This window comes from Nerophis lumbriciformis, linkage group LG38 (assembly GCF_033978685.3).
Source record: "Nerophis lumbriciformis linkage group LG38, RoL_Nlum_v2.1, whole genome shotgun sequence".
NCBI classification, from domain to species: Eukaryota; Metazoa; Chordata; class Actinopteri; order Syngnathiformes; family Syngnathidae; genus Nerophis; species Nerophis lumbriciformis.
In genome coordinates this window covers 6,859,112-6,884,111 of record NC_084585.2, presented here as the reverse complement: position 1 = coordinate 6,884,111, position 25,000 = coordinate 6,859,112, and the positions used below count along the sequence as shown (strand labels likewise).

Below are 25,000 nucleotides of genomic sequence, written 5' to 3'. Positions count from 1 at the left end.
CATTGCTTTTATTTCTATTTTTATCTATGTTTCTGTTTTATCTAGTGTTTATCTAGTGTTTTTCATGTTTTCGTTTCTATTTAAATGTTCTATTATATATTCTAACTTTCTATTTATATATATATATATATATATATATATATATATATATATATATATATATATATATATATATATATATATATATATATATATATATATAATTTTATACTTTGTAGCACTTTAAGATTTTAACATATGTAAAGTGCGTTACAAATCCAGTGATTTCATGCTTTTATTTCTATTTTTATTTGGTTTCTGTTTTATCTAGTGTTTATCTAGTGTTTTTCATGTTTTCGTTTCTATTTTAATGTTCTATTTTATATTCTAAATTTCTATTTTTATATATATATATATATATATATATTTTTTTTTTAATACTTTTTAGCACTTTGAGATTTTAACAAATGTAAAGTGCGATACAAATCCAGTGATTTCATGCTTTTATTTCTATTTTTATCCATGTTTCTGTTTTATCTAGTGTTTATCAAGTGTTTTTCATGTTTTTGTTTCTATTTTAATTTTCTATTATATATTCTAACTTTTTATATATATATATATATATATATATATATATATATATATATATATATATATATATATATATATATATATATATAAATAAAAAGTTAAAATATATATATATATATATATATATATATATATACTTTTTATTTATATATATATATATATATATATATATATATATATATATATATATATATATATATATATATATATATATGCGATGAGGTGGCGACTTGTCCAGGGTGTACCCCGCCTTCTGCCCGATGGTAGCTGAGATAGGCTCCAGCGCCCCCCGCGACCCCAAAGGGAATAAGCGGTAGAAAAAAAAAAATGGATATATATATATATATATATATATATATATATATATATATATATATAAATAAAAAGTTAGAATATATAATAGAAAATTAAAATAGAAACAAAAACATGAAAAACACTAGATAAACACTAGATAAAACAGAAACATGGATACAAATTCAAATAAAAGCATGAAATCACTGGATTTGTAACGCACTTTACATTTGTTAAAATCTTAAAGTGCTACAAAGTATAAAATTATATATATATATATATATATATATATATATATATATATATATATATATATATATATATATATATTTTTTTTTTTATACTTTGTAGCACTTTGAGATTTTAACAAATGTAAAGTGCGTTACAAATCCAGTGATTTCATGCTTTTATTTTTATTTTTATCTATGTTTCTGTTTTATCTAGTGTTTATCTAGTGTTTTTCATGTTTTCGTTTCTGTTTTAATTTTCTATTATATATTCTAACTTTCTATTTTTATAAATATATATATATATATATATATTTTTATACTTTGTAGCACTTTGAGATTTTAACAAATGTAAAGTGCGTTACATTATTTTTTTTTTTATATACGGTGTTATTTACACAGAAATATTCTGGAAATTGTTATTTACATACCTCAATTGTTTCAAAACGGTGTCAATAACACGGCAGTAAAACAGCTGATCAAACAAAACAGAAGTCACGGTCATGGACCCACAAGCTGCGGAAGCTAGCTCTCCAACCAGCTAAACAGACTCAATTACTCCACAGTGACGTTTTGGTGAATTTGCTGAGGAATTTGTGAAACTGAAACAATAAAAAAAACCTAACAGACATTCGAAAACATGTTAGCAACAACGCCGGCTTGATTACATTACGATAGCACGTACAAATATGCATGGAAACCCTCCTACAGACGTCACACGTGGGACGGTTTAGTAAGTATGAATAGTTTTAGATGTATTGTAAAACTTACACAACTTTGCTCGGAGTGATGAATGAAGAATCCATACGAGTAGAAACGCTACGGATGGCTAGAAGACTGAACAGCACTTCTACTATATGAAAAGACTAAATGGAAGGACACTGCAGCACCTTCAGTGAGCGAATTCGTCCAAAAGATGGCGCCATAGCACACACAATAACACATCTAATCACCGTGTTAGCTTGTTTTTGTCATCTTTTTTTCAACTATTGTATTCTGGACTCTTGTCCAGAGTCTTATATACATAATATACTTATACCTGTCTTCATATACACTATGTTAATATTATACCTGTGTTCATATACACTATGTTAATATTATACCTGTGTTCATATACACTATGTTAATATTATACCTGTGTTCATATACACTATGTTAATATTATACCTGTGTTCATATACACTATGTTAATATTATACCTGTGTTCATATACACTATGTTAATATTATAGCAAGTAATTGCTTTTTCTCCATTTTTACTATTATAACTCCACACTATAACCTATTGCTGCTTTTTCTACGTCTATACGAGGCGTGTGTGTGCGTGCGTGTGCGTGCGTATGTGTGTGTGTGTGTGTGTGTGACCTTTTACTGGCTCCAGCGCTAGAAGGTCACAGCCTGACACATGAATAAGTACAGTGCAGACTGGCAGGTGAATATCAGAGTCTGTCACTTTGAGTTAGACATAGCGAGTTAACAAGAGAGGACACCAGGATTAAAGTTAGATTTACTGTCGACACTTCAATGCAGGGGCCCCCGAACTTTTTGACTCTGGGGCCACATTGGGCTAAAATAATGTGTGCATATATATATATATATATATATATGTGTATGTGTGGGAAAAAAATCACAAGACTACTTCATCTCTACAGGCCTGTTTCATGAGGGGTTCCCTCAATCATCAGGAGATTTTGTTGGGAGCATTCGCATACCATGGTTTATATAGGGCACAGAGTGGGTGGGTACAGGCTGGCCTAGGGGCGTGGTGATTGGTTCATGTGTTACCTAGGAGGTGTTTCCGTCTATGGCGGCATGCTGATACAATTTCGCTGCGCTTGTTGAGGGATGACAGGTCTGGACGGTAAATAATAAACAGTTTCTCTTTCAAGCATAGGTTGCATCTTTTATTACCACTATTGTAAGGTGTGCTGGATGCAAGAATTTGCCATGTTATTGAATATTCAACATTATTGTCTTTGAGGCCCCAAATGTGTTTGCTGAGTTCTGTGGTATTCCGCAGGTTTTGGTTCCTGAAAGAAGCCTTGTGATTGTTCCATCTGGTTTTAAACTCTCCCTTGGTTAATCCTACATATGTGTCGGATGTGTTAATGTCCTTGCGTGTTACCTTAGATTGGTAAACAACTGATGTTTGTAAGCACCCCCCGTTGAGAGGGCAATCAGGTTTCTTGCGGCAGTTGCAGCCTTTGTTGGTTTTGGGGTCGCTCTGTCCGGGGGTCGACGGCTCATTTGCAATTGTTTTGTTGTGGTTTGAGATAATTTGTCGTATATTGTTCATACAGCTGTAGCTCAATTTAATGTTGTTCTTGTTGAATACTTTTCTTAGGGTGTTGCCTTTGGGAAAGTGTTTGTCAATCAGAGTGAGGAATTTGTGGCCAATGTTAGTTGAGACGTTTTTGCTGTATGGGGGGTTGTACCAGATGATGTTGTTTCGTTTTCTGTTCTTTTTTGGTTGGTTTCCTGGCGTGGGTTCATAGGTGAGGGTGAAATTGTATCCGCTTTCATCAAGGGCTTTTTGGTACGGGGAGGTTGTTGGTCAAATTCAGCTTCGCTAGATGACAGCATCGATAGCCTTTTATTAATTCCGGTAGGTAGGTACAGCAAAAACGTCTCAACTAACATTGGCCACAAATTCCTCACTCTGATTGACAAACACTTTCCCAAAGGCAACACCCTAAGAAAAGTATTCAACAAGAACAACATTAAATTGAGCTACAGCTGCATGAACAATATACGACAAATTATCTCAAACCACAACAAAACAATTGCAAATGAGCCGTCGACCCCCGGACAGAGCGACCCCAAAACCAACAAAGGCTGCAACTGCCGCAAGAAACCTGATTGCCCTCTCAACGGGGGGTGCTTACAAACATCAGTTGTTTACCAATCTAAGGTAACACGCAAGGACATTAACACATCCGACACATATGTAGGATTAACCGAGGGAGAGTTTAAAACCAGATGGAACAATCACAAGGCTTCTTTCAGGAACCAAAACATGCGGAATACCACAGAACTCAGCAAACACATTTGGGACCTCAAAGACAATAATGTTGAATATTCAATAACATGGCAAATTCTTGCATCCAGCACACCTTACAATAGTGGTAATAAAAGATGCAACCTATGCTTGAAAGAGAAACTGTTTATTATATACCGTCCAGACCTGTCATCCCTCAACAAGCGCAGCAAAATTGTATCAGCATGCCGCCACAGACGGAAACACCTCCTAGGTAACACATGAGCCAATCACCACGCCCCTACGCCAGCCTGTACCCACCCACTCTGTGCCCTATATAAACCATGGTATGTGAATGCTCCCATTAAAATCTCCTGATGATTGAGGGAACCCCTCATGAAACAGGCCTGTAGAGATGAAGTAGTCTTGTGATTTTTTTCCCACACATACATATATTGCGCTCTACTACGGTATCGAGCACTATTTTTTGGATAACCTTATTAAGACATATATATATATATATATATATATATATATATATATATATATATATATATATATATATATATATATATATATATATATACACACACACAGCCAAATGTGGCCTTAGAGTAAACAAGTTAATTCCAATAAAAATCAATCCTAATTAAATGACACATTCCATACATTTGACTGTGCTTAACTTCTGCTTAACTAAGTAGGAATGTTACAAACTGACACTTAACTCCACTTGAGTGTTTTTACTTCTTAATCATTAAAACAAGGTTTTACACTACAAAGTGTACTTATTTGTCTAGTTCAGGACAAGATGGTTGAGTGTCTCTGGGATAAATGGCCTAGTGGTTAGAGTGTCCCCCCCTGAGATGGGTAGGTTGTGAGTTCAAACCCCGGCCGAGTCATACCAAAGACTATAAAAAAATGGGACTCGGCATCAAGGGTTGGACTTGGGGGTTAAATGACTGCTGCTCATTGCTCCCCTCACCTCCCAGGGGGTGATCAAGGATGATGGGTCAAATCCAGAGTATAATTTCGCCACACTTAGTGTGTGTGTGGCAATCATTGGTACTTTTACTTAAATGAGCGGTACCAGACAGTTTATTTTCCCAAACAAATGCTGCTTCTGCTCACATTTATGTCAACTTTCCTGATATTCTGCGTTTTATTGGCCGATATTATTACCCCAACAGAGAAATAATACTTAGGCATACAAATGCTGTGACAATTAAAAAGTAGCAACCATGACAAGATCTGGAACTTCTAGTACATGTGGCCTTTCTTCTACTCATACTCTTCATCCGTTTCACCATCACCAGCTTCAGAATTATTTATTTATTTAAATATTTCAATTATTATATTTTAATGATTTTTATTTATAAGTGGTTGATTTATAGAGGCTAGTAAGGTAAAGTTTTGTACCTGACACGTTTCGGCTATCTTGCTTCTGCAGCCTTCATTATTGTCAGGTACAACACTTTACCTTACTTGCCTATATAAATCAACCACTTATAAATACACATTAGTGGGCTAAATGAACCTCTTCAACATATATTTTCATCATGTTGAGAAGCCAAAATCAAAATAAAAATCTGATGAATTGTCCATCCTTTCTATCTGTCATGCTCTGTCTTCTTATCCTCTGGCAGACCAGGTGGCTTCTAATGTTTTTTTTTACAGTTGAACCGTTTTATTTGCGGTGGTCCAAAATGAACTATATATTAATTCTATATTGGAATACAAAGGAGTGTAAAGGAAACCGTAAAACATACGATTTGCCAGAAGATTGACTAGTAACGATGGTGTTTGCATCTGTTCCCTTTCCCAGACCTGAAAACACAAACACACACTGTTATGATAGCTGTCACACTGACATTCCACTGAGTGTGTGTTTATAGGCGCACACACACACACACACACACACACTCCATCATCATCCCTGTTGCTCTTTGTCTTTCACCATGCTGGTAAAGCAAAGGCTGACCCACATATGATGCGCCTTTACTCACAGTACTGACGAGTTGGCTGTACATGCTGTACAAGTGTGTGTGTGTGTGTGTGTGTGTGTGTGTGTGTGTGTGTGTGTGTGTGTGTGTGTGTGTGTGTGTGAGTGTGTGTGTGTTCTTGTATTTCTACCCTTCTTGAGACGTCAACAAGGAAAAGTACCGTCCATATAAGGACCGGTGAACAAGTTTGGACCGAAATCATGGTCCCAATAGGAAACATCTAATAGAGAGCCAATTACTAGAGTCTGTGAACATTGCTCCAAAGTCAGGATTTTTTGGTTGATTTAATGTGCATGCAAAAGTAAACATTGACAGGTGCAAAGGCAGCAATATATGATAAATTAAGACGGCAGCTAAAGAAGGACTTCCCTATTCATCGCCCAAAAAAACCTGCCAGGTTAAAAGCTGATTTTACGACTTCCGGTGGTCCGTGACTCGTTTGTCATCGGCCTTAAGCACATTACCAAAAAAACAAAAAATAGAGATCTCATTTGCACCCTTGGTGATGACATCTATCAAAAAGGAGGGATTTTTTAAATGGACTGTGTGTCGCTTTTAAAAAGTGCTCCCCCTCTGGGCAACATATGAAATAACAAGTGTGTGTAAGAAATTGAAATGCGCCCCCTTTGGCCAAAATTTATTGAAAAAATATATGTATATAGAGACACACTGTAATAACTTCAAGTAATTAATGAAGATTAAAAACCAATTACAAACAAAACATTAAAAAAAATAAAAATAACTAAAAGCGTACCTTTTTTCTATTTGCATAGTATGTATATATTATTAATGTTGTAAATACACATCTTTATTTATCTAGAAAGGCTGGTCCTAAAGAGGTAGGCATTTTCTGGACGTCTCAAGAAGGCAACAAATACAAGAATGTGTGTGTGTGTGTGTGTGTGTGTGTGTGTGTGTGTGTGTGTGTGTGTTCTTGTATTTCTACCCTTCTTGAGACGTCAACAAGGAAAAGTACCGTCCATATAAGGACCGGTGAACAAGTTTGGACCGAAATCATGGTCCCAATAGGAAACATCTAATAGAGAGCCAATTACTAGAGTCCGTGAACATTGCTCCAAAGTCAGGATTTTTTGGTTGATTTAATGTGCATGCAAAAGTAAACATTGACAGGTGCAAAGGCAGCAATATATGATAAATTAAGACGGCAGCTAAAGAAGGACTTCCCTATTCATCCCCCATAAAAAACTCGCCAGGTTAAAAGCTGATTTTACGACTTCCGGCGCTGACGTAAGACAACCCCCGTCCCACATGTGACCATAGGATGAACAAATACACTACGGTACCACATCTGTGGTCCGTGACTCGTTTGTCATCGGCCTTAAGCACATTACAAAAAAAACAAAAAATAGAGATCTCATTTGCACCCCGAGGGTGGTCCCAAAAAGGAGGGATTTTTTAAATGGACTGTGTGTCGCTTTTAAAAGTGCTCCCCCTCTGGTCAACATATGAAATAACAAGACTTGTTTGTCATCGGCCTTAAGCACATTACCAAAAAACAAAAAATAGAGATCTCATTTGCACCCCGAGGGTGGTCCCAAAAAGGAGGGATTTTTTAAATGGACTGTGTGTCGCTTTTAAAAGTGCTCCCCCTCAACATATGAAATAACAACTGTGTGTAAGAAATTGAAGTGCTCCCCCTCTGGCCAACATATGAAATAACAAGTGTGTGTAAACATTAGAAGTGCTCCCCCTCTGGCTAACATATGAAATAACAAGTGTGTGTAAGAAATTGAAATGCTCCCCCTCCGGTCAACATATGAAATAACAAGTGTGTGTAAGAAATTGAAGTGCTCCCCCTCTGGTCAACATATGAAATAACAAGTGTGTGTAAACATTAGAAGTGCTCCCCCTCTGGCTAACATATGAAATAACACGTGTGTGTAAGAAATTGAAATGTGCCCCCTTTGGCCAAAATTTATTAAAAAAGATATGTATATAGAGACATACTTTAATAACTTCAAATAATTAATTAAAGCTGCAAGCAGCGTTGGTCGGGCTCGCGTATTTGGCAGGTGCTAGTCCTAAGTGTCCCAATACTTTTGTCAAGTATTAGTCATAAGTGTCCCAATACTTTTGTCTACTTTTAGTCTGAAGTGTCCCAAGACTTTTGTCTAGTGTACCTACCTTGTCTGCATTGTGTGGGCACGTTGCTGCTTCCTGCTTTTAAGCAGCCATCTTAAAAAAACAGCAGCGCAGCAGCATCAGCGCAGCGGGTCTTTGAAGGGTCATAAAATCAAAACCGGAGCAGTTAGAAAAATGCTGTTCTATACTTTTATACACAAGGGTTCAATCTCTCTCCTGTGTTAGTTTGAAGGCGAAACGACAAACGCGCTCAGAGGAGATAGTTTTTTGAAGGAAGGTGACCGGTTTTTACAAAACATTTGTTTTGAAGGGGGAATAGCAAACTTCCTGTTGATTTTTGCTGGGGGTTGTCAATTTATGAAATGTAGGTCTAAGTGAGACCTACATAGAGGTTTTTGTTTCATGTCTCTCTGACCTTCCCAGTGGGAGTTACAGGCAGTTTTGTCATTTTTTTCTTCCGAGGAGCAGTTTTTTTTGCGTTTTATTAAAAAATTGCACTAGAGCGCAATTTTGAGATTTGGGGTTAGGTTTTTTTTTTAGATCGCAATGTTTGCCAGTCCTGATGTGTGCGTTCAGTTTGGTGAGTTTTGAAGCATGTGAAGGGGGTCAAAATACAGCTCAAAGAGGCAAAAGTTACTGTTTTTAGTACTTTTTTGTCTTGAAGGGGGAATTGCCAACTTCCTGTTGATTTTTTCCCAAAGATGTACAATTATAAAATTTTGATGTACGTTAGACCTACATAGGGGTTTTTGTTTCATGTCTCTCCGACCTTCCTAGTGGGAGTTACAGGCAGCTTAGTTTTTCTTTCTTCCTAGGGGGCGCTAGAGCGCAATTTTGAGTTTTGGGGTTCGGTTTTTTTTATTAAAAGGCAATTTTCGCAGGTCCTGATGTGTGGGTCAAATATGGTGAGTTTTGAAGCATGTTAAGTGGGTCAAATTACAGCTCAAAGAGTCCTTATGCAATGGGCCATGCGTGCCCTAATAATAAAACCTTACAATTTCAATAGGTCCTTATGTCCCATTGCATAAGGACTCCCTTTGGGAGTCCTTATACAAAGGGCCATGCGGGCCCTAATAATAAAATCTTACAATTTCAATAGGTCCTTATGTCCCATTGCATAAGGACTCCCTTTGGGAGTCCTTATACAAAGGGCCATGCGGGCCCTAATAATAAAATCTTACAATTTCAATAGGTCCTTATGTCCCATTGCATAAGGACTCCCTTTGGGAGTCCTTATACAATGGGCCATGCGGGCCCTAATAATAAAACCTTACAATTTCAATAGGTCCTTATGTCCCATTGCATAAGGACTCCGGAGTCCTTATACAATGGGCCATGCGGGCCCTAATTAAGAGTAAAAAACAATTACAAACAAAACATATAAATTAAAAAAAATAACTAATAGCTGACCTTTTTTCTATTTGCGTAGTATGTATATATTATTAATGTTGTAAATACACATCTTTATTTATCTGGAAAGGCTGGTCCTAAAGAGGTAGGCATTTTTCTCAGGTCTCAAGAAGGTACAAAATACAAGAATGTGTGTGTGTGTGTGTGTGTGTGTGTGTGTGTGTGTGTGTGTGTGTGTGTGTGTGTGTGTGTGTGTGTGTGTGTGTGTGTGTGTGTGTGTGTGTGTGTGTGTGTGTGTGAGGTTGAGCACTCAGTCATGTGTGATGCTCCATCTGCCCTCAGCTTTTGGTCGCTCAGACATAAACAAACATGTGCCATGTCAAATAAATATCCCGTCCTAACATTTAAAAGAAAGAATCATTGGTGGGTGACGCTGTTTGGTCTGAATGGCGAGAGAAATCCGCACTGACCATACCTGCACACGGAGGGAACCTACAACCAGATGGAGGCGGTGTGTTCAACTCCTGCCAAGCTCGATAGGAAGTGAGGGATTTGTTTTCCCTTTATCTGAAGACAACACGGCATTAAGTGAGAAGGTAGACACCAAAGTTGTCATTAAGAGGTGTGTTCTCTTCATTTGTTTGTGTGAAATAGCCTTGTCGGGTGTTTATGGGACGAAGGCATGAAGGACTATTGGTGGAACTATAGTTTGAGGTGCGAACAAAACTGATACAGCGGTATTTTAGGCCGTTTACACTAAGCCAAATAAGGTTATCCAGGGTAAATCACACCTAACTTTATCCGTGTCCACACACAACAATGCCACCGTTTAAGAAAAAATACACACACACACTCACAGAGCGCACAAGGAGAAACAGTGTAGAGAAGACAAAATAGCAAATAAAGGCGATTTTCCTAGTTAATGAAGAAATATGAAGGCATTTGGGCTTCAAAACTATCAATAAAGATGACACTTTAAATAAAAAAGCTGCTTAAAGACATGCCTGATTAAAGTATTGTCACCTTTGCTTCACACTTAGCTGAACAATGAATTAACAAGCAGTAAGACGGCCAACTAGCTCCTGGGACGTGGGCAGACGCTCACTCAGCTGCTTGGCTTCATGCCAAATATTAGCACAGGCCAAACTGCCCACGTAGCGTAAACTAATGCAAGTGAAATAAATAAACTTGAACTAATTGTTACAATTTGTGTTTTATGTTGAACAATGTGCGTGTTACCTGCCACACGTCTTATCTGGGTACTTTTAGCTATAGTATTGTTTTTAGTATTTACTCATGATTTTATTCTTCTTAACTTCTTAAGGCCCAAGATGTTTGTTTACATGCTTTTTTATTTCTCTTTGCTATTTGGGCTTATAAAAGTTAAAGTTAAAGTACCAATGATTGTCACACACAGACTAGGTGTGGCGAAATTATTCTCTGCATTTGACCCATCACCCTTGATCACCCCCTGGGAGGTGAGGGGAACAGTGGGCAGCAGCGGTGGCCGCGCCCGGGAATCATTTTTTGGTGATTTAACCCCCAATTCCAACCCTTAATGCTGAGTGCCAAGCAGGGAGGTAATGGGTCCCATTTTTATAGTCTTTGGTATGACTCGGCCGGGGTTTGAACTCACAACCTACCGATCTCAGGGTGGACACTCTAACCACTAGGCCACTGAGTAGGTATTGGACCCTAATTAGAATAAAAACTAAGAATCATCTTTTGATATGATGTACTTTTAGTCCATAAGTACACAAACGTGTACTTCATGTTTAGTGACATGCTAATTCTTATTTTACATTTTTTCTTTTCCAAATTCCATTGTATGTTATACTCTTCTGACACCACCAGATGGCAGTATAAGTGTCCACATAAGCGGCCAAAAGACCCCAATTCAGTAGTGTACACAATTTTGGAAATAAGAGCTAAAAGATGCTGTCCACGCATGTGGCCACTAAGCCTTTTGAGCAGGGGTCCCCAAACTACTGGATATGGCCCCCCAGCGTCCAAAATCCGGCCCGCAGGAAGTCCCAAGTTAAAAAAAATAAATAAATAATAATAATAATAATATATATATATATATATATATATATATATATATATATATATATATATATATATATATATATATATATATATATATATATATATGTATGTATGTATATGTATGTATATATATATATATATAAATATATATATATATATATGTATTTATATATATATTATTATTATTATTATTATTATTTTATTTTATATATATATATATATATATATATATATATCGCGGCCCCCAGCCAAATTGTTTTACCCCAATGCGGCCCCGCAGTCAAAAAGTTTGGGGACCCCTGCTTTAGAGGTTTTTAAAGCACAGACCAAAAGAATCCTAAAGCCTAATATCAATAATGCTTCTTATTATATTCTAACCTAATCCTAGATTATGACAGGCATTACGTAATATAACAAACTATAAACTGTTCTTTGAGTGCAACAAAAAAAAAACAATGTGTCTAATTCCTTTTAATTTTCATTTTAATCTTCTACCATTGTTCTTTGAGTGCAATAAGAACTATACCTTTAATATTTTTTGTTCAAATGCAGCCAAAAATTAAATTTGTTTGTGGTGCCCTTTTATTTTGAAAAGTATCAAAATACATTTTGGTACGGGTACCAAAATACATATTGGGACGACCCTAATACAAATGAGTTCATAGTTGGAACTTATATATGTTGGTAGACGCCATATGGCGGCGCTAAAAAACTACAACAAAGTGGGTGTGGAGAAGACATAGTCAAAGTGGAGGCACGTAAATAATGGTGCATCCTGTCACAAAGCAACTTGAATACATTTTGACCAAAGACCCAGGACATGTTGTGTAGACCACAAGGAAGTCATCTATTATGACCTCTGTCTTATACTACAATGTATTTCTCTACAACAAAGTTAGAAAATTGACTTTTTCTCTGAAACAAAGTTAGAAAAAGGAGTTATTGTCAGACGCTGGTGATAAATAATCTGCCACAGCTGTAAAATACTTTAGAATTGATCATAAAAGTACTTGACTTTGACCTTGGGAAAGGTATATGAAGTGTGTCCCATTTGAAGTGCTCCCATCCATTGTTTGTGCTTTCATCCTACACACACACACACACACACACACACACACACACACACACACACACACACACACACACACACACACACACACACACACACACACACACACACACACACACCTTAGAACCCGACCACTCTTCTTTTCTCTGTCCGTCACCCTCCTGCTGTTTACCTTCATTTCCCACTTTATTGTGCACTGAGGTCTCCTCTCCAGAGGCCCCATGAACACACACGGGGCCTCCATCACATCAAAGTCAGGAATGCGGGGCCCCTCTTCCATCATGCAGGCCCTCATGTCAGGTTATAAAGGTGTCAGATGTACGTGTCTGCACACGTTTACACTAAGGTTATCCAGGGTCAATTACACCTAACCTTATCCGTGTCCACACACAACAATGCCACCGTTTAAGGACAGTATGGGTGTTCAGAGCAAGGGTGTGTACAGTATGGGTGTTCAGGTGTGTACAGAATGGGTGTTCAGAGCAAGGGTGTGTACAGTATGGGTGTTGAGAGAAAGGGTGTGTGCAATATGGGTGTTCAGGTGTGTACCGTATGAGTGTTCAGATGTGTACAGTATGGGTGTTCAGAGCAAGGGTGTGTACAGTATGGGTGTTCAGAGCAAGAGTGTGTACAGTATGGGTGTTCAGAGCAAGGATGTGTACAGTATAGGTGTTCAGAGAAAGGGTGTGTACAGTATGGGTATTCAGGTGTGTACAGTATGGGTGTTCAGGTGTGTACAGTATGGGTGTTGAGAGAAAGGGTGTGTACAGTATGGGTGTTCAGAGAAAGGGTGTGTACAGTATAGGTGTTCAGAGAAATATTGTGTATAGTATGGGTGTTGAGAAAAAGGGTGTGTACAGTATGGGTGTTCAGGTGTGTACAGTATGGGTGTTCAGAGAATGGGTGTGTACAGTATGGGTGTTCAGGTGTGTACAGAATGGGTGTTCAGAGCAAGGGTGTGTACAGTATGGGTGTTGAGAGAAAGGGTGTGTGCAATATGGGTGTTCAGGTGTGTACCGTATGAGTGTTCAGATGTGTACAGTACAGAGCAAGGGTGTGTACAGTATGGGTGTTCAGAGCAAGGGTGTGTACAGTATAGGTGTTCAGAGAAAGGGTGTGTACAGTATGGGTATTCAGGTGTGTACAGTATGGGTGTTCAGGTGTGTACAGTATGGGTGTTGAGAGAAAGGGTGTGTACAGTATGGGTGTTCAGAGAAAGGGTGTGTACAGTATAGGTGTTCAGAGAAATATTGTGTATAGTATGGGTGTTGAGAAAAAGGGTGTGTACAGTATGGGTGTTCAGGTGTGTACAGTATGGGTGTTCAGAGAATGGGTGTGTACAGTATAGGTGTTCATAGAAAGGGTATGTACAGTATGGGTGTTCAGAGCAAGAGTGTGTACAGTATGGGTTTTAAGAGAAATGGTATGTACAGTATGGGTGTTCAGAGAAATATTGTGTACAGTATGGGTGTTGAGAAAAAGGGTGTGTACAGTATGAGTGTTCAGGTGTGTACAGTATGGGTGTTGAGAGAAAGGGTGTGTACAGTATGGGTGTTGAGATCAAGGGTGTGTACAGTATGGGTGTTGAGAGAAAGGGTGTATACAGTATGGGTGTTGAGAGAAAGGGTGTGTACAGTATGGGTGTTCAGAGCAAGGGTGTGTACAGTATGGGTGTTCAGAGCAAGGGTGTGTACAGTATAGGTGTTCAGAGAAAGGGTGTGCACAGTATGGGTGTTGAGAGAAAGGGTGTGGCCACAGCACAGCAGCAATGTGTTAGATGTAACAAGGTGTGTCGACCTTTAGTTTGGGAAGAGAAGCCATGGTTTGAGGTTCAAGTCTTCTACATGTAGTCTGGGAGAGACAAGCCATGACATCATCTATTCCACCTCTTTTCCATATCGGACAGTTTTTCTCTCCTGAAAATCATGCACATTGTTTTTCTTGCGTGTGCTGCTGGAGATGCCATCCATCTGTGAACATAACGCATCTTTTCTTTACTGCTCCATTATCCAGATAATAGCATCCATATTTCCTCTCTTTTATCTCTGCCTGGCGAGCGTTCTCCTGCGCTGATAATGCCATTGTTTTTCCCCACCCTGATAAAATAGTAAATGAATAATTTTAAGGCCACATGTCTGCGTATTAGTAGTCTTCTTACAGTATATCCATGCATCTCTTTGGCTCACAGGCACGTAGGCAGACAATCACCTGTCCTCCATCTGCAGCATTACCGTTCAGGTCTCGGTGAACCATTCAGCAAAGAACTTGGTACATTCACACCATTACAAACAGGGGTGTCAAAATAAACAAAAACTAATTCATTGCGATTCTTATTTTAATGATTTTTAATCTATTAAAAAAAATTAATCAAAAAATGTTGTTAGTGTTGTAACGATACCATTATTTTGGTACCGGTACTAAAAATGTGTTGGTACGTTTCGGTAATTTTCTAGATAAAGGGGACCGCAAAAAAAATTGTTTTATTGGCTTTATTTTAACAACAAATCTTAGGGTACATTAAATATATGTTTATTATTGCAGTTAAGTCCTTAAATAAAATAGTGAACATACTAAACAACTTGTCTTTTAGTAGTAAGTTGTCATGACTTGGTCCTGGGGTTTAGTTTTTCTAGAAGGCTCGGGCGAGACGGCAATGAGAGTACATAATTTATTTTTTACACTAATAAAGGAAAAAAAAAAGTACAAACGAAAAGCGCGCACAGTGGCGGAGAAACAACTTGGCTATGAAAACAAATATTTGCACAAAGGCAAAAACTATGAACAACAAAAAAACACTAACTGTGGCAATAATAAACAAAACTTACTTGGCATGGACAAAAAGGAGCAGCGTGAACGATGGACATGAAAAAAAGAGTCAGAAATGTGCAGAGTATAAATGTGGGGATGTCGCCAGAAAGACAAACTGAAAACAATGAACTTAAATACTACAGACATGATTAACGAAAACAGGCTCGTGACTCAAAACGTGAAACAGGTGCGTGACGTGACAGGTGAAAACTAATGGGTTGCTATGGTGACAAACAAGAGTGCATAATGATATCGTTGGCTGTTTGTCTTTACATGTTCTAAGCAGTCATTGCTGGCTGTTCATTGTGATGTGATGGCGGTGCAAAGTGACAATAATGGAGACATGATACTCTCCACCCCCCCTCTGTGTGCTCTTCATTTGCTGCTGAGATGACTTTGGCTCACAGGCACGTAGGCAGACAATCACCTGTCCTCCTTCTGCAGTATTACCGTTCAGGTCTCGGCGAACCATTCAGCAAAGAACTTGGTACATTCACACCATTACAAACAGGGGTGTCAAAATAAACAAAAACTAATTCATTGCGATTCTTATTTTAATGATTTTTAATCTATTAAAAAAAATAATCAAAAAATGTTGTTAGTGTTGTAACGATACCATTATTTTGGTATCGGTACTAAAATTAATTTGGTACTTTTCTAGATAAAGGGGACCACAAAAAAAAAATGTTTTATTGGCTTTATTTTAACAACAAATGTTAGGGTACATTAAACATATGTTTATTATTGCAGTTAAGTCCTTAAATAAAACAGTGAACATACTAGACAACTTGTCTTTTAGTAGTAAGTAAACAAACAAAGGCTCCTAATTAGTCGTATGCAGTAACATATTGTGTCATTTATACACCTATTATTTTGTATACATTATGAGGGACAAACTGTAAACAAATATTATTAATCCACTTGTTCATTTACTGTTAATATCTGCTTGTTTTTTGTTTCAACATGTCCTGATCCGATATTTGGATCGGATCGGCTGCCGATATTTGCCAAAAATTGCGTATCGGCAAGGCATGGGAAAATGCCGATCCAGATCCAGTTTAAAACAAAACTCCGGTCCGTGTTTTCCAACGCACCGATTTAAATAATACATTCCACTTTTCTGCTGCTCCCTATTTTCCGTTCCGCATTTTCCAGCACACCTTCAACACATCCACAGGTCTGTGGATTCTCACGCAGTTGCTTTTAGCTGCTGGCATTACACGACAGGCTCTTCTCACTCTTTCCTGTGTCTCCCTCTCACAGACAGCAAGCGCACCTTCTTACACACGTCACATACTGTCACGACATACGTCACATACTGTCACGTCATACGTCACATACGTATACGTCCTCCCCGAGCAGAGAGGTAGCAGCATGGCTAACGTTAGCTGTGATGCTAGCGCAGCCGTGCGAGCAACGCTCCCTCTAAGGTGCTCGCCTGTGCAATTGCGCACTGTTTAAGCGTCCTCTGCGCATAGCAAATCTATGCCACGCACAAAATCAAATAAAAAAATAAGCGCATAACAATTTTCGACACACGGACACGACAGAGAAAACAGTTTTCGTCATCATTGTTCAAAAATTGTGACGTCTGTCGAGACGCTTATCTCCATTCGGTGCCACACGTCCACACCATCAAAATGCCGAGGCAAAAATTTCCACATCAACACCGTATGAAAAAATTAGTGATTTTTTTTTGTTGTGATTTCCTTCTCTGCATGAAAGTTTAAAAGTAGCATATATTAATGCAGTATGAAGAAGAATGTTTTAATGTAGACATGCAAGCCTTGAAAGAAAATTTTAAAAATCAAGACTACATTTCCTGCAAATGGGTGCATTTCTACCCTATATTTTAACTTTAGATTTATTCTCATATCAAACTCTTTTGGCTGTCTTTTTGACACTTACATCCGGCGCCCCCCTCCACACCCTGGATTATAAATAATGTAAATAATTCAATGTGATTATCTTGTGTGATGACTGTATTATGATGATAGTATATATCTGATAGTATATATCTGTATCATGAATCAATTTAAGTGGACCCCGACTTAAACAAGTTGAAAAACTTATTGGGGTGTTACCATTTAGTGGTCAATTGTACGGAATATGTACTTCACTGTGCAACCTACTAATAAAAGTCTCAATCAACCAATCAAAACACATAGAATCATCATACTGCTGTGATTATATGCATCAAGTGTTCATTCAAGGCGAAGGCAAAATATCGAGATATATATCGTGTATCGCAATATGGCCTTAAAATATCGCAATATTAAAAAAAGGCCATATCGCCCAGCCCTAGTTCAATGATGCCATTTCCGTTTGTCATGTATCATTTTGTCTATTTTGTGTTTATCCTTGAATAAACAGGTCCGTTTCTTGTTACCAACCATTGTGTATTATTCAAACTCCCCTAATTCAGCTGGCTAGTTGTTATCAAGAGTACTAAAACCCTTTTCAACATGATTCTGACAACTAAGTAGGCTAAATAACTTTAAATTTGAATACATGCTCGGATAGGCCAGTATCGGTCAGTATCGGTATCGGTCAGTATCGGTATCGGATCGGAAATGCAAAAACAATATCGGTATCGGATCGGAAGTGCAAAAACCTGGATCGGGACATCCCTAGTATGTATATATATATGTGTGTATGTTTTTATATATGTATGTATGTATGTATGTATGCATGTATATGTGTGTGTATATGTATGCATATATGTAGGTGTATATACTGTGTGAATGTGTATATATGTGTGTATGTGTACACATGTATGTATGTGTATACATGTATGTATGTGTATATATGTATACTGTATATGTGTATGTATGTATACATACTGTACGTGTATGTATATATGTGTACATATGCATATATGTATATGTCTCTCTCTATATATGTATATATGTACTGTATGCATGTATATATGTATGTATGTATGTATGCATGTGTATATATGTATATATGTATGTGTGCATGTATGTACATACATATATATTTGATTCGTTTGAACCATTCACTAACTTCCCCTTTAATTCATTACTTGGTAATCATGACTCTAGCAGTGTAATCAACAACACTATAATCAATACACACCATTGGCAAAGACTGAACATGTAGAATACACACAATGTGCATAGATGTAGAGTACACACCATGTGCATAGATGTAGAATACACACCATGTGCAATAGTGTTGGCAGTGATGTGGCGCAAGACAAGGCAACACATGAACGTGTAGGTCAGGAGGAGTTTGCGATGATAATGGTCTAAATGAACGTGATTGTTAAACGTCTCTTGTTGTTTTCTTCTGCTGTAGATCTTGGTGAACTCTGTGAGTCCAAACCGTCCGGCGGTGCTCTACGAGAAGGTGACCTTAAGTGAAGGGGGGAGTCCATTGCTGAGGGACATGCTCTTCAGCCCGGACCAGCAGAACCTTTACACACTGACTGACAGACAGGTGAGGACAGCAAAGCACTACACACACACACACACACACACACACACACACACAATTCTGCTTTGCAACCAATCTTCCTGGTCCTTAGATCGCTGGTTCAAATCCGGCTCGAAGGACCAAGAAGATGCCAGGTTCAAACACTGATGACATCTATTAAAACAGACCAGAAGCAAGGAATCACACAGAGACAGATTTAAATTTGGCTCAATTGAGGAAAGACGTTATTTGGGCTGTACTCTAGTTACAGATCCAAACTTGGTTCTAAAGTCCAGCCCACGTGCTTCCTCTATTTATTTGGGAAATCCCTGGTTACATCACTGAAGCTGTCGCTGAGGGAAGGGGGGTAATCTCGACAGCTCCAGTTAGACACAATATATGATTACCGTATTTTCCGCACCATAAGGCGCCCTGGGTTATAAGCCGCGCCTTCAATGAACGGCATATTTCAAAACTTTGTCCACCTATAAGCCGCCCCGTGTTGTAAGCCGCATCTAACTGCGCTAAAGGAATGTCAAAAAAACAGTCAAATAGGTCAGTCAAACTTTAATAATATATTAAAAACCAGCGTGATGTGGGCGCGCATGGAGTCGTATATCAACATGGACGGAGCTGCGTGAAAAAAGCCACCCGGCCTCTTCGCGTAAACTTACCTTAACCACTCGCTCATCTTTTCTTCATCCATCCATCCCTTCGAGTTAGCTTTTATGATGACGCCGGCTGGAAAGGTCTCTTTTGGCAAGGTCTTCCTTTTGAATATCACCATGGGTGGAAGTTTCTGGCCATTAGCATGGCAAGCTAGAACCACAGTGAAGGATGACTTCTCATTCCCAGTGGTGCGAATATTCACCGTACGTGCTCCCGTTGTATCCACAGTGCGGTTCACAGGAATATCAAAAGTCAGTGGAACCTCGTCCATGTTGATAATGTTCTCTGGCCGGATCTTTTTTTCAGCTATCTTGTTTTTACGATATGCACGGAAAGTAGCCAGCTTTTCTTGAAAGTCTTTAAGCAGTTGCTGTGAAATAGTAGTCCGTGTGCGGATGGAGAGATTGCGTCTTTTCATGAACCGGAAACCTGTCGCTTAGTAGGAGCCATTTTGTGGTCTTTACAGATGTAAACACACAAAGGAAATGAAACGTAATATCCGCGCGCTTCTTCTTCTTCTACCGGGGCGGGTGGTTGCTTACAGTAGAAGAAGAAGCGCTTCCTGTTCTATGGGGGCGGGTGCTTACCTTGGCGGTTGCTTGCGTAGAAGAAGAAGCACTTCCTCTTCTATGGGGAAAAAAGATGGCGGCTGTTTACCGTAGTTGCGAGACCGAAACTTTATGAAAATGAATCTTAATATTAATCCATATATAAAGCGCACCGGGTTATAAGCCGCACTGTCAGCTTTTGAGTAAATTTGTGGTTTTTAGGTGCGGCTAATAGTGCGGAAAATACGGTATACAAGAAATGCAAATGTGTTGACGCTGGTGATATCGCCTTGTCTCTGCTTTGTCTGCGTCACGGTACTCGATGTTCGGCCTTGGCACAGACACTGATACCAGACTGGCTTGCAATCTTTTGGATTGCCAGCAGACAAAGAAATATACCACTTCAGCACAATTGATAATAACTATAGCAACGGCCCTGAAGCATAAGAGTTGTGTGATTAATATATACATAATTATTCAAACATTCCTTTGCAGGCCGTCAGAAAGAAGCCAGTCAGAAGAGGCTTTTAAGAGAACCGATGATGAAATACTTCCTGTGGTTTAGATGTACGCTTTGGTGTACGTTTTGTGTGGATTCTGCTCCACAGGCACATTTAAAACCTACTTTCTGCTACGTCTGCAAAGTGTTTGTTTGTGGAGGCATCGCAAATGAAACCCTCTCCAAAAAAAAAACCCCATGACATTTTCTCTACTGCGGAGCATTATTAAACATTGCCCTATTAAACGTCAGCTGGCCCGAGACTTCTCATATATTCACCTCCCATGCCTGAGCGCTAATAATGAAGCCATGCGGCGCTCAGGCACAGTGTGTGTGTGTGTGTGTGTGTGTGTGTGTGTGTGTGTGTGTGTGTGTGTGTGTGTGTGTGTGTGTCCATGTACCACGGTCATTACCAGCCCACCGCTGGTCAGGTCCGTGTCTCCTCTGACGGCGGGGCCTGAGGCGGCAAAGACGGGGCGTGTCACAGCGCTGTCGCTCCCCAGGCCCAGCTGCTCCCCTCGTTTTTTCTCTCTCATTAGTGTAGCCGGTGAAGGAAGCTCGCATGATGCAAAAAAAAAAAGATGGCCATTTTGAAGAGTCTGATTAAAAGGAGTGAGATATGTGTCGGAGAGCCAACACCAAAGCCTGGCTATTAAACACAATCATATTTCTTAGTTAAAGACCGCTGGGCGAGGGCTTTAGAATAATTGAGCTCGTCATTTGTGGTGGGAAACTTTTTATGGACTACAAACTTGAACAGGTTCTGCATATAGTTGGGAAACTTTTGCCAAGTGTGGCTACTAAAGGTATGCAAAATCACATCCAGTCAGCCAGGGTGGGACGCTAATTGTAGCATAGCAGTGAGACTAAACCAAATACTTTGCCAATAAACCCAACACATTTTATTCAGTTAAAAATAATTTCATCTAAATTCATTTAAACTACCCTAATCTACGAGCTATAGAACACCGGTATTTAAATACATAGTTCTATACCAGTACCAAAGACTTTTTAAATGTTTACACATGGCAGTAAAACGGCTGATCAAACAAAACAGAAGTCGTCGTCATGGACCCACGAGCTAGCTCACCAATCAGCTAAACAGACTCAATAACTCCACGGTGACATTTTGGTGAATTTACTGAGGAATTTGTGAAAGTGAAACAATACAAAAATTAAAGCTGCAAGCAGCATTGGTCGGGCCCGCGTATTTGGCAGGTGCTAGTCCTAAGTGTCCCAATACTTTTGTCAAGTTTTACTCCCAAGTGTCCCAATACTTGTGTCCAGTGTAAGTGTCCCAATACTTTTGTCCAGTGGTAGTCCTAAGTTTCCCAATACTGTTGTCTACTTTTAGTCGTAAGTGTCCCAATACTTTTGTCAAGTTGTAGTCCCAAGTGCCCCAATACTTTTGTCCAGTTTTCGGCTTTAGTGTCCCAATACTTTTGTCCAGTGTAAGTGTCCCAATACTTTTGTCCAGTGGTAGTCCTAAGTTTCCCAATACTGTTGTCTACTTTTAGTCGTAAGTGTCCCAATACTTTTGTCAAGTTGTAGTCCCAAGTGTCCCAATACTTTTGTCCAGTTTTCGGCTTTAGTGTCCCAATACTTTTGTCCAGTGTAAGTGTCCCAATACTTTTGTCCAGTGGTAGTCCTAAGTTTCCCAATACTGTTGTCTACTTTTAGTCGTAAGTGTCCCAATACTTTTGTCCAGTGGTAGTCCTAAGTTTCCCAATACTGTTGTCTACTTTTAGTCGTAAGTGTCCCAATACTTTTGTCAAGTTGTAGTCCCAAGTGTCCCAATACTTTTGTCCAGTTTTCGGCTTTAGTGTCCCAATACTTTTGTCCAGTGTAAGTGTCCCAATACTTTTGTCCAGTGGTAGTCCTAAGTTTCCCAATGCTGTTGTCTACTTTTAGTCGTAAGTGTCCCAATACTTTTGTCAAGTTGTAGTCCCAAGTGTCCCAATACTTTTGTCCAGTTTTCGGCTTTAGTGTCCCAATACTTTTGTCCAGTGATAGTCATAAGTGTCCCAATACTTTTGTCTAGTGTACCTACCTAGTCTGCATTGTGTGGGCACGCTGGTGCATCCTGCTTTTAAGCAGCCATCTTAAAAAAACAGCAGCATCAGCGCAGCGGTTCTTTGAAGGGTCATAAAATCAAAACCGGAGCAGGTATCAAAACCCTTTCGCCAACTTTCAATCAGAAGGGTTCAATCTCTCTCCTGTGTTAGTTTGAAGCCGAAACAACAAACGCACTCAGAGGAGATAATGTTTGAAGAAAGGTGACCGGTTTTTACAAAAATGTTGTTTTGAAGGGGGAATAGCAAACTTCCTGTTGATTTTTGCTGGGAGTTGTCAATTTATGAAATGCAGTTCTAAGTGAGACCTACATAGAGGTTTTTGTTTCATGTCTCTCCGACCTTCCGAGTGGGAGTTACAGGCAGTTTTGTCATTTTTCTTCTTCCGAGGCGCAGTTTTTTTCTGCGTTGTATTCAAAAATTGCGGTAGAGCGCAATTTTGAGATTTGGGGTTAGGTTTTTTTATTAGATCGCAATTTTTGCCAGTCCTGATGTGTGCGTTCAGTTTGGTGAGTTTTGAAGCATGTTAAGGGGGTCAAAATACAGCTCAAAGAGGCAAAAGTGACTGTTTTTAGTACTTTTTTGTCTTGAAGGGGGAATTGCCAACTTCCTGTTGATTTTAGCCCGAGAATGTACTATTATAAAATCTAGGTCTGAGTCAGACCTACATAGAGGTTTTTGTTTCATGTCTCTCCGACCTTCCTAGTGGGAGTTACAGTCAGTCTAGTTTTTTTTTTTCCTAGGGGGCGCTAGAGCGCAATTTTGAGTTTTGTGGTTCGTTTTTTTTTTTAAAAAAGGCAATTTTCGCAGGTCCTGATGTGTGGGTCAAATATGGTGAGTTTTGAAGCATGTTAAGTGGGTCAAATTACAGTTTAATGTGGCGGCGGAAGAATAAAGAATAAAGAATAATACAACCTTACAAACTCAATAGGTCCTTATGTACCATTGCAAAAGGACTCCCGAAGGGAGTCCTTTTGCAATGGGCCATGCGGGCCCTAATAATGCTATTGTAAGTTAATAATACTAACACAGACAATTGTAAACATGTTTGCATATTAGCTAATGCTAAGTAAGTAAGTACCGCATTTTTCGGACTATAAGTCACAGTATTATTCATAGTTTGGCCGGGGGTGCGACTTATACCCAGGAGAGACTTATACGTGAAATTATTAACACATTAGCGTAAAATATCAAATAATATTAAAGCTGCAAGCAGCGATGGACGGAACCGACTTTGACAGCACATAAAATCCAAACCGGAGCAGTAATTAAAACTCTTTCGTCAACTTTTAATCAGAAGGGTTCAATCTCTCTCCTGTGCTAGTTTGAAGCCGGCACGACAAACGCGCTCAGAGGAGATAATGTTTGAAAAAGGTGACCGGTTTTTACAAAACTTTTGTTTTGAAGGGGGAATTGCAAACTTCCTGTTGATTTTAGCTGGGGATTGTTAATATATGAAATGTAGGTCTAAGTGAGACCTACATAGAGGTTTCATGTCTCTACGACATTCCTACTGGAAGTTACAGGCAGTTTTGTCTGTGTTTTCTTCCTTGGAGCAGTTTTGTCTGTGTTTTCTTCCTAGGGGGCGCTAGAGCGCAATTTTGAGTTTTGGGGTTGGTTTTTTTTATTAGAACGTCATCGCTCCGAGGGCGAATATTAGAAAGCCGTTTAATTCGCCAAAATTCACCCATTTAGAGTTCGGAAATCGGTTAAAAAAATATATGGTCTTTTTTCTGCAACATCAAGGTATATATTGACGCTTACATAGGTCTGGTGATAATGTTCCCCTTTAAACGATTTCCACAGATCAAATCACGAAGAACTGTACAAAACGTAGGTGAAGTAAAACAATTCAATGAAAACATCATAAAAAGGATACAAAGGTGATTAAAAATGATAGTTAAAAGGTGCATTAACTAAAAGCTTTACTAAAAAGAGAAGTGTTCAAATATTTCTTAAAAGTGTCAACGGAGGGACTGGTGCAAGTTGTCCCAGAGTCTGGGAGCTATAGTCTGGAATGCCAGGTTCTAAAAGGAGTTTTTGGGATCTTTAGAAGACCCTGGCCTGAAGACCCTGAAGAGTCGGGGCATAACAAGTCAGTGATGTACTGAGGGGCCTCACCACACACACACACACACACACACACACACACACACACACACACACACACACACACACACACACACACACACACACACACACACACACACACACACACACACACACGCGTCTTGGTGTTAGAGCACATGAATGGTGTGCAGGTTAGAGTTAAGCACAGCAGAGGATCCAGGTTACGTTTCCAGGGCGGCTTTTTAAACCTGAGGGGGC

General features: G+C 38.9%; 1 protein-coding gene across 2 annotated transcripts in view; it reads left to right on the top strand.

Moving 5' to 3' along the window:
• LOC133578320 (plexin-A1-like) overlaps positions 1 to 25,000 on the top strand; it is a 578,589-nt gene that overhangs the window by 245,857 nt on the left and 307,732 nt on the right. For both annotated transcript variants that reach the window (XM_061932661.1, XM_061932660.1), the window contains exon 4: positions 18,768 to 18,908. In XM_061932661.1, the coding sequence (XP_061788645.1) occupies positions 18,768 to 18,908 (141 nt within the window). The remainder of the gene's footprint in view (positions 1 to 18,767; positions 18,909 to 25,000) is intronic.